Genomic DNA, 15,478 nt, shown 5'->3' on the forward strand with positions numbered 1-15,478 from the left:
ATAATGGTAGTGTGAGCAACTGATTATACACTGTGAATGACTGTATAGCATGTGAATATACCTCAAAAAAACTGAATTTTAAAAAAAGGAAAAAATCCAATATATTTTTTTTCCTTTGTGGATATTTTTAGTGTCATATCTAAGAATTCTTTGTCTAACCTAAGGCCATGAAGACTTTCTTCTATGTTTTCTTCCAGAAGTTTTATAATTGTCTATTTTCTGAAAGAGTTTGTGAAAAATCTGTATTATTTCTTCTTCATACATTTAATAGAATTTACTAGTGAAGCCGTCTGGGCCAGGTCTTTCCTTTGTGGATAAATTAATTACTAATTCAATCTATCTAACTGTTATACATTTTCACATATTGTACTTCTTTTTAAGTCAGCTTTAATTGTCTCTCAGAATTTCTCTATTTCATCTAACGTATATAATCTGTCAGCATAAATTTTTTCAGTATTCCTTTCTAATCCATTTAATTTCTGTAGGGTTGGCTGTAGCCTCTTTCACTGCTGATTTTGGTAATTTGTGTCTTCTACCCTTTTTTCTTGGCCTAGTCTTGCTAGAGGTTTGTCAATTCTGTTAATCTTTTCAAAACAACAAACTTTTGGTTTCACTGATTTTTCTCTATTTTTTTGATTTATGTTTCATTGATTTCTACTCTAATTTTTATTATTTCCTTCCTTCTGCTTGCTTTAGGTTTAATTTGCTTTTCTTTATCTAGTTTCTTAATGTACAAGCTTAGATTATTGATTTGAGACCTTTCTTCTTTTCTTTTAAATAAAGTGCTTGAAGTCATAAATTTCCCTTAAAGCATAGTTTAGCTGCATCCCATAAATTTTTATATGTTGGTCCATGGTTATCTGGCGTTATATTAATTTTCAAATACTTCGGATTTCCTAAATTTCTTTCTGTTATTGATTCCTAATTCATTCTTTTCCTTTTTTAATGTGCAATTTTATTGAGATACATTCACTCACCATACAATCCATCCAAAGTATACAATCAGTGGCTCACAGTATCAACACATAGTTCTGCATTCATCACCACAATCATTTTAGAACATTTTAATTACTCCAGGAAAAAAACAAAAAGAGAGAAAAAAAAGAGAAAAGTCCAAACATCCCATACCTCTTATCTATCCCTATACTGACATTGGTGTGGTACATTTGTTACTGTTGAGGAAAGAATATTAAAATATTGTTAACTACAGTCCATAGTTTGCAGGTGAGTGTTTACCCCTATACCACTCTACTAGTAACTCCTTCTAATAGCTTCATACATTTGTTCTAGTTCATGGAGGAAATTTTTTATATTTGTACTGTTAATCACAGTCGTCATCCACCACAGGATTTAGTGAATTATACAGTCCCATGTTTTAACCTCTGGCTTTCCTTCTGGTGACATAAATAACTCTGAACTCCCCCTATCAACCATATTCACATACAATTCAGCACTGTGAATTATACTCACAGTAATGTGCTACCAGAAACTATCTATTTCCACTCGTTTAAATTCAACCTAGTTAAAAATTCTGCACATCTTAAGGAACAAGTCCCCATTCTCTAGCCTCATTCTATCTCCTGGTAACCTACAGTCTGGAGTCTACACCCATAACTGTTCCGAGTAAGGCAAGGGGTTGTGTAATAAGACAGCCTTCCGCCAAACTGTGAGGGGTAAGACAGACCAAAGAATGACTCAGACAAGGCCAGCTTGAGGGAAAATGAGCAGATTTGGGGGGGGCTTACATGGGGTCCTTGTCCTCGGCTGCAGGAGAGGCAGCACCTCTGGAGTCCGATCGCCCGCACTGAGCAGAGGACAGGGCAACGTTTCATAAGATCTGAACGAAGGGAGGTGGGGTTCAGGCACTGGCGCAGTGGTCAGCTGTGTGTGCATCCAAACTAAGGGCTACACGTTGGTCTACCAAGTTTCTACAATACTTTAGGTTTTCCTCCTGGGCATAACTTCTGACAACAGTGCTGTTATCCTACTGAGCACAGCTTCTGACATCACCGCTGCTTTCCTCAAGCAAGATTTACTGTTTTACTGATAGGGAAACATCTGTTCTCTAGGCCCATGGGAGAGGGAAGAGTTGGGGGACAATGCAAAAGTTCATTACGTTACAATCCACCGGTCCCACAACTCTTACAATCTTCCCATCACCTTGTCTGCGTAAGTCTCTGAGTGTGGGAAGTGGAGGGCACCAGCTTACAGCTGGAAATGTTGAGAAATGAGGCCACACTACAATGCAAACACTAACAAGGTAGACAAGTCATCAATACAGTGAGGACTCCAGAAGAAGGGTATAGTCCAATGTTTTAAGGGTATAACTTCAAGGGTGAGCCATGAAGAAAAAGAGCCAATAAATCCCTACTTTTGAATTTTATTAATAGAAGTCTGCACTTGAGCTAAAGTATCAGTGATACTGGCTTGTTCATCTGGCACATAAGAGCTACAAGCAGTGCCAACCATGGCACAGGTGCTGCCTTGGGGGCATGGGTGATTAACGATTATTATCTAATTACTCCAGTTAACTAAAGACAGTGGAAGAATGTTCCATGGGAGGCCAGAACTACTTGAAGCTGGTACATTTCTGCATACATTAGATGAACTTAGATGAAGCAGGAAAAGAAGCCTAGGACACAAACATAAATGTTTAGTGGGTACCTCAATGGGAAGGTCTTCTCCTGTGAGCAAGATTACTTAACTTTCTCCCGGGGGCCTAGGATGCTACCGCTGATGGGTGTCTGTTAGCCTGCCAGCCCCACAGGAACAGCCTTAATGCCAGTCACGTCTCTTAAGGCTCTCGCCACATCTCTCTGATAGTTACACCTGCAGGAGGTGTGTTCTTGGTACAGCTGCTGGAGTGCAGCATCATGGGTCCCTGGCGAGCAGGACGTGGGTGCAGGCACCCCTCAGCCTACTGCTCAGCACCACCCGGGACCATCAGACAGAGTCAGGCGGGAGGGGGCGTCCACCACAGGGCCAGGGAAGCTGCGCCATTTCCAGCCGCAGCGTCGTGGGCGTCTTCAATAACAGTGTGTTCCCATCTACCTCTGGAGCATGTCCAGGTGACGAGGCTGACACCGTTATACTTTTAGTGACCACAAAGAACTCAGCTGGGGAGACACAATGCACAGCCCTGGGTGCCTGGGTCAGACGTGTAAGTGCGCCAGTTAAAACAGAAGTCCAGTTTCGTCTTCACATTTTTACCAGGGTTATGTTAGTTCCTGGTAGAACATAAAATATTTATATACTTGCTTTGTTTCTGGTTTAAAGTTCCTTTTTCATTTTTATTTTTGAAGATGAAGCTTTGACCTGCAGTTGACCATGAGTACTTTCAGAGGAGCCTTAGAATAAAACATGTAACTAACAAGGGAAGTTGGTTGTTTCTGTGACATGTAATTCTTTAAAATAATTAAAGCTATGACTCATGACACTATACTGATGTTGAATCTTGTGCAGATCAGTAACTAACAGAAGGTTAGAAAATCTCTTAATTTTTATAACATTTTCTAAACATTGCCTATACAACTTACATAAAATGAAAACTATTTTTAGCACTTCTTTTTTTTTTTTACAAGATGAAAAACAAATCCTTCACAACTGTTTGGAATAAAAGATATCCTTTAGAGGTGATTTTGAGAAAGCAAAATGTTAAAAGTTGTCAGGATTGAACATTATGTTAAATGGAAAAATGGGTTATTATGAACAATATTTGGTTTATTTAACTGAAGTTAAGGAAAAGACCTAGTTCTTTTACAAGTGAGAAGACTTGATTTTTTTTAAACAACCAAGGACATGATAATGTCAACATAAAGCTCAAGAAGTTATTCTGATAAAACATAACCTTTCTGCCTTTTATACTATTCAGAAAAAAAAACATTTATAACCTCTTACTAAAAAGACTAATAATCCAAGAAAGCATTCTTACTTTAAAAGAGGAAAAACTAAATTTTAGTTTTGCATCAATATATCATTTGATACCACAGCTGCTGCCTATCGTGTGTGTTTTTCAACCCGAAAGTGTCAAGTGAGATCAGGGAGAAGGCCGGGAGTCGCCTGGTGCCTCCTGCAGGCCTCCCAGTGCACTTGGATGCACCTTGTCTGACCACTTGTGGTCTCTGTCTGGTGACCTCAGATAAGTTGCTCGATGCATCTTCACGTTTCCTGTAAGGTGGATGTTCAGCGAACGTTTGCTGAATGAACAAATGAAAACCATGCATGAGATGAGCAAGCCGAACGCCTTTACCTTGGGCTCCCTCGCTGTCTCCTACCTCTTAGTTTTCAAGAACTGGGATTCTGGAGCCCCAACTGCTACCCCAAGCGTAAGGAGCCAACAGGAACTGGGCCCTTGGGAGGTGCACTTGGAGGTGTTTGAGAACCACCATCAGCTCCAGGTTAGGATGGGAGAAGAAAGCTCACCCTTTGTAAAGACTTGGCAGTTGAAAGGAAAAAATGGTTCTGTCCTTTCAGATACCGTTTAGACATTAAGAAATGCCCCAAAGTCTAATGTCACAATCCTTCATTCCTTTGAAACGCCAGCTCCTCAAACCAGTACATTTTTATTTCTAACAGAATTAATCTTTTGCCTATTCCTTGCTTGTTTCTAAGCTACATGACAACTTTGAGTGAAACTTTAATATTATGCAGATGTCAAAATCATACTAAAAAGGGTAATTTTTAGCCTGTTGTTGAAAGAAAAATATTAATAAGAACAATTACAAACATATTTTTAGGGTCTGCAGTGTGCCAGGCCCTGAGCTACACATTCAGTCCCACAATCTCATCTCATCCTCCTAACAGACCTTTGAGGAAGGTCCGACAGTGTTTCCATTCGCTGGACGAGAAAGGCTGAGGTCACACGGCCGGTACATAACAGAAGAGCTCTCAACCCACGTACTGAAACGCAAAAGCCAGTGTTCTTAACTCTTAGGAACATCAGATAGGGGACTGTGTAAAGACAGTTTTTAATCCTTATAATTGGAGCCTTAAAAAGGAAGGTTTCTAAAACTGTCTGGGAAATGAATAGATCTCTAAACTCAGTTTCAATCATCCAAATTGTTTCTATGCAGTAAATGAACATAAAGAAGCTAATTGCTTAAACAGGAACTCAGCACAATTTCCGATTCAGTTTATCTAATGTTTTAAACCATTCTGGATTACAGTGCCATATTCACAGAGAAATCTGATGCAATAGTAGTTTCCTAGCATAGTTTCCAATTTAACAACCACCGAGTACCACTAACATAAACCTGGAAAAATTCACATCCCCTTTCAAAACTTACTGGTCCCAGTACAAACCTGACCTTACTTACCACAACAAGATCTAATTACAACGAGCAGGCTTCAAACTACCAGTGAGCAGTGTTCAATCGATTCAGCTGCCTCCAGCAGCCTTCTCCCTACACTCAGCAGTTCAGCCACCAAGTCGCAGTTTACTGTGAACTTTTAGAAGATGGCGGGAGAGTTAAGGTAGAAGCCAAAGGAATTTGTTGGATTTCCTTACCTTGAGGAGCAAAAAGCAAGAGGCTTCCAAGCTAAATTTACATGCCATTCAATTTCAGTTTTTTCTCTATGCTTATGAGCATCTAGAATAGATTAATCCAGGATTCTCATCCACAGTAAAATCATAACACTAGCTACCTGAGTGAGAAGGGGAATGACATTAGTGACATTGAGGAGGACAAGATAAGCCCTGGACAGGTTAACAGCCAGGGACAAGAACACTGTCTGGAAACCAGTGGGGTCTTAAGTAAATCCTACTGGGGATATTTTCCTTTAAATCAATATACAAGAAATTATGGGCTAGATGTGACCACTTGAGGGCACCCTAACCATGCACAACTACATGTAACTCATTTAAAAACATCCTCCACCATTAGGGAAATGACTAGGATGACTCTTATTTTTAAAATGGGAAATATGTGCTGGCAAGACACAGAAAAATAGGAACCCTTGCATATTGCTGGTGGAAATACAGAATAGTGCAGCCACTGTGGAAGACAGTTTGTAGTTCCTCAGAAAATTAAACAGAAAATTACCATATCACCTGGCAACCCCACTTCTGGGTATATACCCAAAAGAACTGAAATCATAGACTCAAATGGATAGTTGTACACCAATGTTCATAGCAGCATTATTCACAATAGCCAAAAGGTAGGAGCAACCTAAGAGAGCATTAACAGATGAATGGATAAACAAAACGTGGTCTGTCCAAACAACGGAATACCATCAAGTCATAAAATGGAATGAAGTTCTGGTACATGTGACAACAGGGACGAACCCTGAAGACATCATATTGAGTGAAATAAGCCCAGACACAAGGGACAAATACTGTATGATTTCACTTATATGAAATACCCAGAATAAGCAAAATCAAAGGGACAGAAAGTAGATTACAGGCTATAAGAGGTGGGGTGGGAGTAGGGAGTCACTGCTTAAAGGGTACAGAGTTTCTGTTTGGGCTGATGAAAGGTTTTGGTAATGGATGGTGATGATGGGAGCACAACATTGTGAATGCAACTGCTATCACTGAATCATACACATCAAAGCGGTTAAAATGGAAAATTTTGTGTTTTAAATAGGTTACCACAATAAAAAATTTTTAAAAAGAAAAATGTCTCCAGAATAATCCCATACCATGAGTGCTCCAGTCCAACACTGAATTTTTCCCATTGCCAAAAGGGAAAAATACCACCCCCCACTTCCATTTTTGAGTATTTAAAAAAAAACCAGTGTTTGTAAATCTTTTCTCTCTCCCCTTGATAAGTATATAAATCTTTTTAAAGGCTAAATAAGCTTCTTGCTGGTGTTACAGCTCAGGAATGTTTTTCTTAATTAATAGCCTGGGAGCATCAAGGAAGACAGCCATCTATGAGGGTTTGGAAGCTTTACGGACCCCAGAAAAGTGTGTTCTTAAAGCTAATCAGTTCCTGTGGCTGCGGATCTTCTGTGAGTAGGATCTTAAGATGTAACCCACCACATTCAGGGTGGGTCTTAATCCTCTTACTGGAGTCCTTTATAAAGGGAATGAATATGGAGAGAAAGCCACAAAAGCAAGAAGCTGAAGAAACAAAACCCTGAGAGGAGGCAGAGAGCAGCAGTCACTGCCATGTGCCTTGCCATGTGACAGAGGGCTCCAGGATCACCAGTAACTGGTCTTCAGGGAAAAAGCATCTCCTGATGATGCATTGATTGGGACATGTGCATGGACTAAGAACTGTAGGCTTGTAAGATAATACACCCCCATTGTAAAATCCAAAGCATTTCTGGTATATTGTGTTTCAACAGCCTAGCAGACTAAGAGCACCCCATTGTCCAGTCACCACGGGAGTTTAGCTTAGGCAATTAATTGGCACACATGGCTACTCCAATTACCAGGTGACTTTAGGATGAACTATGAAAATATGCATAGCAAACGGTGCTGTCAAGCCCTTTTAAATGAGGACACATTTCCATTCATCTTGAGAATATGTACATAATGGATTATAACTGCTTGACTGTATACAAGGATGGTGTTTCTTTCTGTCTCTATAACCTATTAGCAGATTCCCTGGGAGGCACTGCAGTCTGGTTTAATGCTTATTCAAGAACAGAACTATTTTCTTTCTTTTCTAGACTTGTGAAGAGGATTTCTAGGTTGACAGGATATTTTATTTAAAAATTTTTCCCCAACGTAAGTTTGAAGAACATTCTGTACCCTATCCTGGTCTACCTCACTGCGGCTGGCCCCAGCTTGGGGACTCCCTCGATCCAGGAAAAGTAATGACACTCCTCTCGGAGGAGAGCTTTTTAAGACATAACAGCCCACCCATCTTCCGAGTGCCTTTGTGACATCTCCATTTGTTTGGATGATGTCAAAGACATCTTACTCAAAACTGAATTCATTGTCTTCCTCCAGGGTTTCCTATCCCAGATGCACAAACCAGAAAACTAAAAATTGGGCTTGATACCTCCCTCTCCCTTCTTACCCCAGAGTCAACTAATTACCCAGCTCTATCAAGCTCTCCTCCTAAATATCCCTCAAATCCATGGACTTCTCCTTCTACTGAAGTGCCAGAGAGATCTTTTATAAAGAGACCTAACCCAACTGTGTTACTCCCCTGACCGAAACTCTTCGATGGCTTCCCCACTGTTCATAAGATAAAGCCCCGAACCTCACCAGGGCCCTCGAGACCTGCGTGGTCGGACCCCTCGCCTCCCTCGCCAGCCACATCTCCTGACTCCCTCCCTCCCTCTCAGTCCTGCGGCCCTAGCTGGCCTTCTTTCAGCTCCCACAGCCAGGCCCCCTCTGGCCTCAGGATTTATGTGCATGTTTTTCCCCATATCAGGAACACTAAGTCTTTATCTCGCTAAGTTGTCCTTATTGTTCAAATTTCAGTTTAAATATTACATCCTTGGGGAGGTCTTCCCAGATTAGAGTGAGTCCCCTTATTATATATACACAACTCCCTGGGCTTTTACTTCAGAGTCTTATCACAACTTCCAACTGAACACATGTGTAAGCTCTGTGAGGACAGAGGCCACATCCATTTGCTCATCCCTCTATCCCTCGCACACAGAAGTGCTAACTAAAGGTGTCAGAAGATAACGCTGATAAAACAACTGTAGCATCTCAAGTGGAAGGCAAATAAAACATTAACTAAAGCATGAATAGCGAGGGAGAGTACAAATTTACAGAAGTCTGCATCCTAGATGGCTAGAATAGGGCTTGGACCTGAGTGGGGCTAAAAACTGTGTGACAAATCAATTTTCAAACCAGAGACAATTAAGATGAAATACAATGTTGGCACTCCATGTCTGTGGCAGACGGAGTTACGTACCCCAGAAAAAAAAAAAGCACATCCTTAATCTTAATCCATTCCTGTAGATGTGAAGCCGCTGTAAACAGGATCTTTTGAAGTGTGGCCAACTGAATCAGAGTGGGTCTTAATCATATTACTGAGGTCTCTATAGGAAAAAAAAAAAAAAAAGCCAAAGGAAAGAGCCGAAAGTTGGAGGTCAGTGGGACCCAGAAGAGAAAGGAGAGGCCATCGCCCTGTGACAAGAAAGCCAAGGAAACCCAAGGACTGCCAGCCAGCCAGAACACTTCCTGAGAGGAAGCCAGCCTTCCAGCCTCCAAAACCATGAGACCAATCCCCATGGTTTAAGCGAACCCATTCTGTTGTATTTGCGGTAACAACCTAGAAACTAAGACAATGTCTATTGAGCTTTGCAGTGCAAATTTACAAACACAAGCACACTATAGGAATATATTAGCTAAAGGAGCTCTGAAGCAGATCTGTTTATAAAGCCAAGAATCCTTTTGAATGTAATCAATACACATTTTAGGTATCTATCTGTCTTCTCACCCTCAGTCCCCTCCTGTGGGCAACCAGAGGTCTAACAACATGTTTGAAGACAGAGCTCCAAGAGAGATCTGGAGACTAGATGAGGGCTGTGGGGTTGATCATACACTCTGCGAAGCAAACCACGACTGGGCAGCAGTGTTGCTCTTGTCCCACCTCCTAGCTTTCTCCACCCCTGGCCACACAGGCCTCCTTTCAGTAACCACGAGAGACAGCAACTCATAGTCTCAAGGCCTCACACATGCCACTCCCTCTTCCCGGTAGCTCTTCTCCCTTCTCCTTGCCCAATTCAACTCCACGTCAGTCCCTCAGGTCTCAGCTAAATATTATTTCCTCAGGAAATCCTTCCCTCTCTCTCCCCCACGCTTCCCTCTTGCCAACTGACCCTATTATAAATTCTCATACCACCCTCCACCTTGTCTCCACAGCATGTATCAAAACTGTAATCAATATTTTTTTGAGGTAATTCATCATGTATGGCTATCTCCCTTGCAAGACTTATAAGCAACTTGAGGGCAGGGGCTGTGGATGTTTTGGTCTTCAGTGTCTCCCCAACACCTACCACACTGCTGGTACAGAGTAGTTGTTACATAGCTAATGAATGAATGAATGAGATCGAGATAAGCACTGGTGTTGGAGTGAATGGAATTGGCTATGCTCTTACTAGCTATGTACCTTTGGACAAAGTTCTTACCATTGATGAGCCCATGTACAGTTTTTGCAAAAATTTCTACCAGAGTCACTGCAGTAACAATTCAATTCTGACTCAAGGTACCAGGAGTTAGGCCAGACTCCTCAAGATAAGGGCAGTTCCCCACGAGATGGCCCTCCAGGCCACCTGTATGTCTCATCAACTGGCTGCAAATTCAGAGGGTCCTTCCTCTCCCTCAGGTTTGAGAAATCACTAGAACAACTCATGGAACTCACTGAAAGCACTATACTTGCAATTACAGTTTTATTATAGAAAAGGAATACAAATAAGAAGACAAAAGAAGAGGTGAGGTCTGGGAAGGTCTCCCATGCAAGCATCCATGTCCTCTCCACATGGAGTCAGAAGACACTGCTCACCTGGCACATCAGCAACGTATTTCTCAATCATGGAAGCCATCAGAGCTCCAAGGGTTCCAAGTTTCCATGGGGTTCCATGACGTAGGCATGACTGATGGATCAATGAACACATGGGTGAACTCAATCTGCAGCCCCTTCTCCTCCCAGAGGTCAAAGCTCAACGCTCAACCCCCCCAATCACAGGGCTGGTCTTTCCAGTGAGGCCAGCCCCCACCCCAGACTGCAGGTGCCGCTGGCCCTGCCCTGCAACTGTCAGTGTGGTCTGGGCCCACCTGTGAAGAACAAAAGACACTCTTGTCACAGGAAATTCCAAAGTCTTTAAGGTTGCTTCCCCAGGAACTGGGAACAAAGAGGAGCCAAGTTTTTCATTATACCACCGTCCATTTCTTCCTCTATAAATGAAGATAATGATAACTACCTTACAGTGTTATTTTGAGGATTGAATCATCCAGTAAAGTGCTTAGCACAGTGCCTGGAACATAGCAAACACTCAATAAATATTAACTATGATTACTATTATTAAAGAATGGAGAAAAAGAGGAGTGTATACGGTGGGGGGGGGACATTCCACACCCCTTGCCTAGGACACAAACATAGGCCCCTTTATGCAAACACTGTTGCAAATCTGAATGTAACACATATTTTAAGCACACTATAGGAATGTATCAGCTAAAGGAACTCTGAAGCAGATCTGTTTATAAAACCAAGAACCCTTTTGGATGTAATCAATACACCAATATCTCTGGCTTGCACTGTTGTGTGCAGTATCAGGTTCTTTCAAAGCAAAGCACTTAAGGAATCCATTACTTCAGGGCAGCAGGGTTCCAAACCTGGGCTACAAAATCTACAAAATCTCAGTCCAAGTCAGGCTTCAAAATCTACAGAATCTCAGCCAGCTGTCCTGCCCTTGGCCCAGGACAATCAGACAAGACAACAGGCTCTTGCCTTTAAGATACAGGCGTATCTTGTTTTTTGTGCTTCACTCTATTGCTCTTCACAGACATTGCATTTTTTACAAATTGAAGGTTTATGGCAACCCTGCAGGGAGCAAACCTGTCGGTGCCATTTTTTTCAACAGCACATGCTCACTTCATGTCTTTGTGTCACATTGCAATATTTCAAACTTTTTCATTATTATTCTATCTGTTATGGTGATCTGCGATCAGTGATCTTTGATGTGACTATTGTAAATGTTCTAGGGCGTCACGAACCGCGCCCATATAAGATGGCGAACTTAATCAATACCTGTTGTGTGTGTTCTGTCTGCTCCACCGACTCATCAGTCCCCCATTCCCTCCCTCTGCTTGGGCCTCCCTTTTTCCTGAGACACAACATTGAAATTAGGCCAATTAATAACTTCTGGTCTCTAACCGTTCAAGTGAAAGGAAGAGTTGCACATCTCTCACTTTAAATCAAAACTAGAGCTCAGATGTGGCCCTCTCTCTCTGGCTAAGCCAACTTGAAAGGTGAAATCACTGCCCTCCCCCCTACGTGGGATCAGACACCCAGGGGAGTGAATCTCCCTGGCAACGTGGAATATGACTCCCGGGGAGGAATGTAGACCTGGCATCGTGGGACGGAGAACATCTTCTTGACCAAAAGGGGGATGTGAAAGGAAATGAAATAAGCTTCAGTGGCAGAGAGATTCCAAAAGGAGCCGAGAGGTCACTCTGGTGGGCACTCTTACGCACACTTTAGAGAACCCTTTTTAGGTTCTAAAGAATTGGGGTAGCTGGTGGTGGATACCTGAAACTATCAAACTACAACCCAGAACCCATGAATCTCGAAGACAGTTGTATAAAAATGTAGCTTATGAGGGGTGACAATGGGATTGGGAAAGCCATAAGGACCACACTCCACTTTGTCTAGTTTATGGATGGATGAGTAGAAAAATAGGGGAAGGAAACAGACAGACAAAGGTACCCAGTGTTCTTTTTTACTTCAATTGCTCTTTTTCACTCTAATTATTATTCTTGTTATTTTTGTGTGTGTGCTAATGAAGGTGTCAGGGATTGATTTAGGTGATGAATGTACAACTATGTAATGGTACTGTAAACAATCGAAAGTACAATTTGTTTTCTATGACTGCATATGTGAATATATCTCAATAAAATGAAGATAAAAAAAAATCAAAACTAGAAATGATTACACTTTTGTTGAAAGCTGAGACAGGCCGAAAGCTAGGCCTCTTGCACCAGTTAGCCAAGTTGTGAATGCACAGGAAAAGTGAGGAACCAAACGCACAGTAGCTCTGAGGTATGTCTGAAAGTGCCATTCTCTGCCAGTCGGAGCCCTGTGCCTCACTGATAAAATGTGCACTTCACTCTGATGTCCTCCAACACCCCAACGTCATTCCCCCTTCCTGGTGCACTCTACATATACCAAACCGCTCCCTTTAGCTTTGTTTTGTTCCTCCTTAGATTTTCAAACTTTGAACATAATGATTAACTTCTCTGGGCCCCAGTTTCTTCATGCGTAAAAATGAACTAAAAGAGTACTTCCCTCTTGGGTAAATGACACACTGCATGCCCAGTAACTACTGATGTAGTATTTCTGTCAGATTCCTTATCAACAACCCAAAACAAAACTACAACAAAGATCCTTTCAGCGGTGCAGATACTTTTTTTTGTTTTCCCAGTTTGTATTTTCTATAATAAAAAAATCCCCCACCCACCCCATTAGCCAATGTACTGAAATAAAATCACACACCCACCCCATTAGCCAATGTACTGAAATAAAATCCCCCACCCACCCCATTAGCCAATGTACTGAAAATAAAAAAAGAAGCTCCAAATATGCAATGGAAAATAATTAATATTTAACAACTTAAGTAGTCCTGTTTCCTAAAAAGATTAAGGCAGCAAAACATTTGTATATCCATTTTTATAATGTTCTTCCTTTAAAGCAGGCCCTAATATGACTACATATGGTTCGGTCAACTGTTAATCTGGAAGCCTCACTACATTGCTTCTGGGGCCAGCAAAATGCTATCCTGGGGAGTTCCAGCAAAAAAAGAAGCACTATCAGTCTTACTGGTCACCTCTCTCCAAGGCCTAGTCATGGCCTTATCCCATTTTCCATCTCTACTCCCATCATGAGCCACAAGAGAAATAAAAAACATCACATGACCTTAGGAAACAGTTGGAGGCCCCTGACATGTTGATAAATTATACTATGGCAAGGCTCCAGATTACCTTTTAAATATATATTATTTAAGAAGGACCTCACAGGTTTTGCAGAGAGACCTGGGTGTAAAAGCCTGACTCCAACTTATTTGCTGTGTGAAATGTCAACATTGGTAGCCTCTTCCAAAAAATAGTGATACCGACCCCACCCACTTCACTCCGCTGGGTGAGGAGTAATAGAGAGATCTAACAGCCATTCCTGAGGGTGCTCAAAAGAGCTAGTTCCCCTCCCTGGCCTTCCCAACTTGGATCTTCTTTGTTCATCATAACCGTGTATCACGAAGCTAAGGATCCGTTTTCCCATCCGCCACTTCTCTACAAACTGACTTCCTCTTCTTTTTCTCCCACGCAGGTGGGACAAGTGAGAAGGGCTTCCTGGCGCTTCCACCACGGGAAGCAATTATTATGGTCACTGAACACACGGGTGTGTGAAGGCCAGCAGTCTCTTCTAAAGTAACTTCAGTTCCCAAATCGCTGCACCAAAGGTCTGGGAACTGAGACGAATTAAATGGGTACCAGTTAGTGAGTTCCTCCGCGCCGGGCACGATCTCCTCCGGCGCGGCGAACCCCAGGGGCAGCCGGGCAGACGCGCGCGAGGAGCCGAAAACGTCTGCCCCGCGCTGCACGGCCAGGCTGCGCAGAGCGAGAACCCAAAGGCGCCGTTCCCGCGGGCTGCCTGCTGCAGCCGGGCCTGCCCCGCCAACCCCAGCTCCGCCCGACACGCCGCAGCCCCCTGCAGGCCCCTCCGCACCCAGCCCGGAGGCCGCGGCGGGAACGCGACCGGGCCGGCCTCCCTCCACGGAGCCCACGGCCTCGCCCCGCCCCGGAACTTCGCTCGGCGTCCGCCTCGAGGCGGCACCCCCACGCGCGCCTCAGCCCGGGCCGGCCCCATCCCGGTCACCCGGGACCCCTCTCGGAACACTACCTGTTGCCGGGGCGACCGTAGTGGGTCAACTTCATCCTCCAGCCTCGGAAGGGGCGTCTCCCGCCCCCCGCGATGCGCATGCGCGGCGGGCGCGCGTCCCTCAATGCCAAGGCCCCGGCGGGTTCCTCCTGCTTGAGTGACCCGGGCGGGAAACGGGATGCGCCTGGTTTGGGTTCCGGGCACGCTCGCGGAAGAAAGTTGGAGAATTTACACTACACTTACTGAGATTTATTATAAAGACTTAGTAATTAAGACGGTTTATTTCCTTAAAGAGCTGCTTTACATCTAAATGTCCACAGCTAGTAGCCCAGCCCTTCAGTGTATAATTTTAATATATTAATTTCCTGTGAATTATCCTGAAAAATTTTAAACAGAATGACTTCAGAGTTTTTAACAAACATTTTATTTACTTAAAATGTGCTAGTATACATCCTAGAGTAATTTGGGCAGATAATAAAAAATATATTTACAGCCTCCCCCTCCCCAGCCCCGAGGATCTGGGGGAAGGTGCGGATGTGTTGGACATCCTCACCTGGCCTGGTGTTGATGTTGTCACAAACATTGGGACTGGCGGTTTGATGTGCTGAGCCCTCGAGCATGGGACTTGCCCTTATGAAGCTCATTACCACAAAGGAGAGTCTAAAGTTGTATGTAATGGTGCCTAAGGGTCTCCCCCTGAGTACCTCTTTGTTGCTCAGATGTGGCCCTCTCTCTCTCTCTCTCTCTAACTGAGCCATCTCGACAGGTGAACTCGCTGCCCTCCCCCCTACGTGGGACCCGACTCCCAGGGGTGTAAATCTCCCTGGCAACGCAGAGTATGACTCCCGGGGATGAATGTGGACCCGGCATCGTGGGACTGAGAGTATCTTCTTGACCAAAAGGGGGATGCAAAATGAGACGAAATAGTTTCAGTGGCTGAGAGATTCCAAATGGAGTCGAGAGGTCACTCTGGT

The 15,478-nt window shown here is 43.2% G+C and overlaps 1 protein-coding gene across 2 annotated transcripts in view; it reads right to left on the reverse strand.

Annotated features, from left to right (window-relative positions):
• The window catches only part of DHRS7B (dehydrogenase/reductase 7B), a 54,293-nt gene extending 39,663 nt beyond the window's left edge, over nucleotides 1–14,630 (reverse strand). The window contains exons 1-2 of one of the 2 annotated variants that reach the window (XM_037810381.1): nucleotides 14,526–14,554; nucleotides 10,416–10,506 (exon numbers count right to left, since the gene is read on the reverse strand). Coding sequence is in view for 1 of the 2 variants with exons in the window: in XM_037810380.1 (XP_037666308.1) it covers nucleotides 14,526–14,605 (80 nt within the window). In the remaining variant the exon portion in view is untranslated. Of the gene's footprint in view, nucleotides 1–10,415; nucleotides 10,507–14,525 lie in introns of both variants that reach the window. The other variant, XM_037810380.1, reaches the window with a different exon arrangement.
• Between the last annotated feature and the right edge of the window lie 848 nt (nucleotides 14,631–15,478).

The sequence above is a fragment of the Choloepus didactylus genome, chromosome 18 (assembly GCF_015220235.1).
Source record: "Choloepus didactylus isolate mChoDid1 chromosome 18, mChoDid1.pri, whole genome shotgun sequence".
NCBI lineage: Eukaryota > Metazoa > Chordata > Mammalia > Pilosa > Megalonychidae > Choloepus > Choloepus didactylus.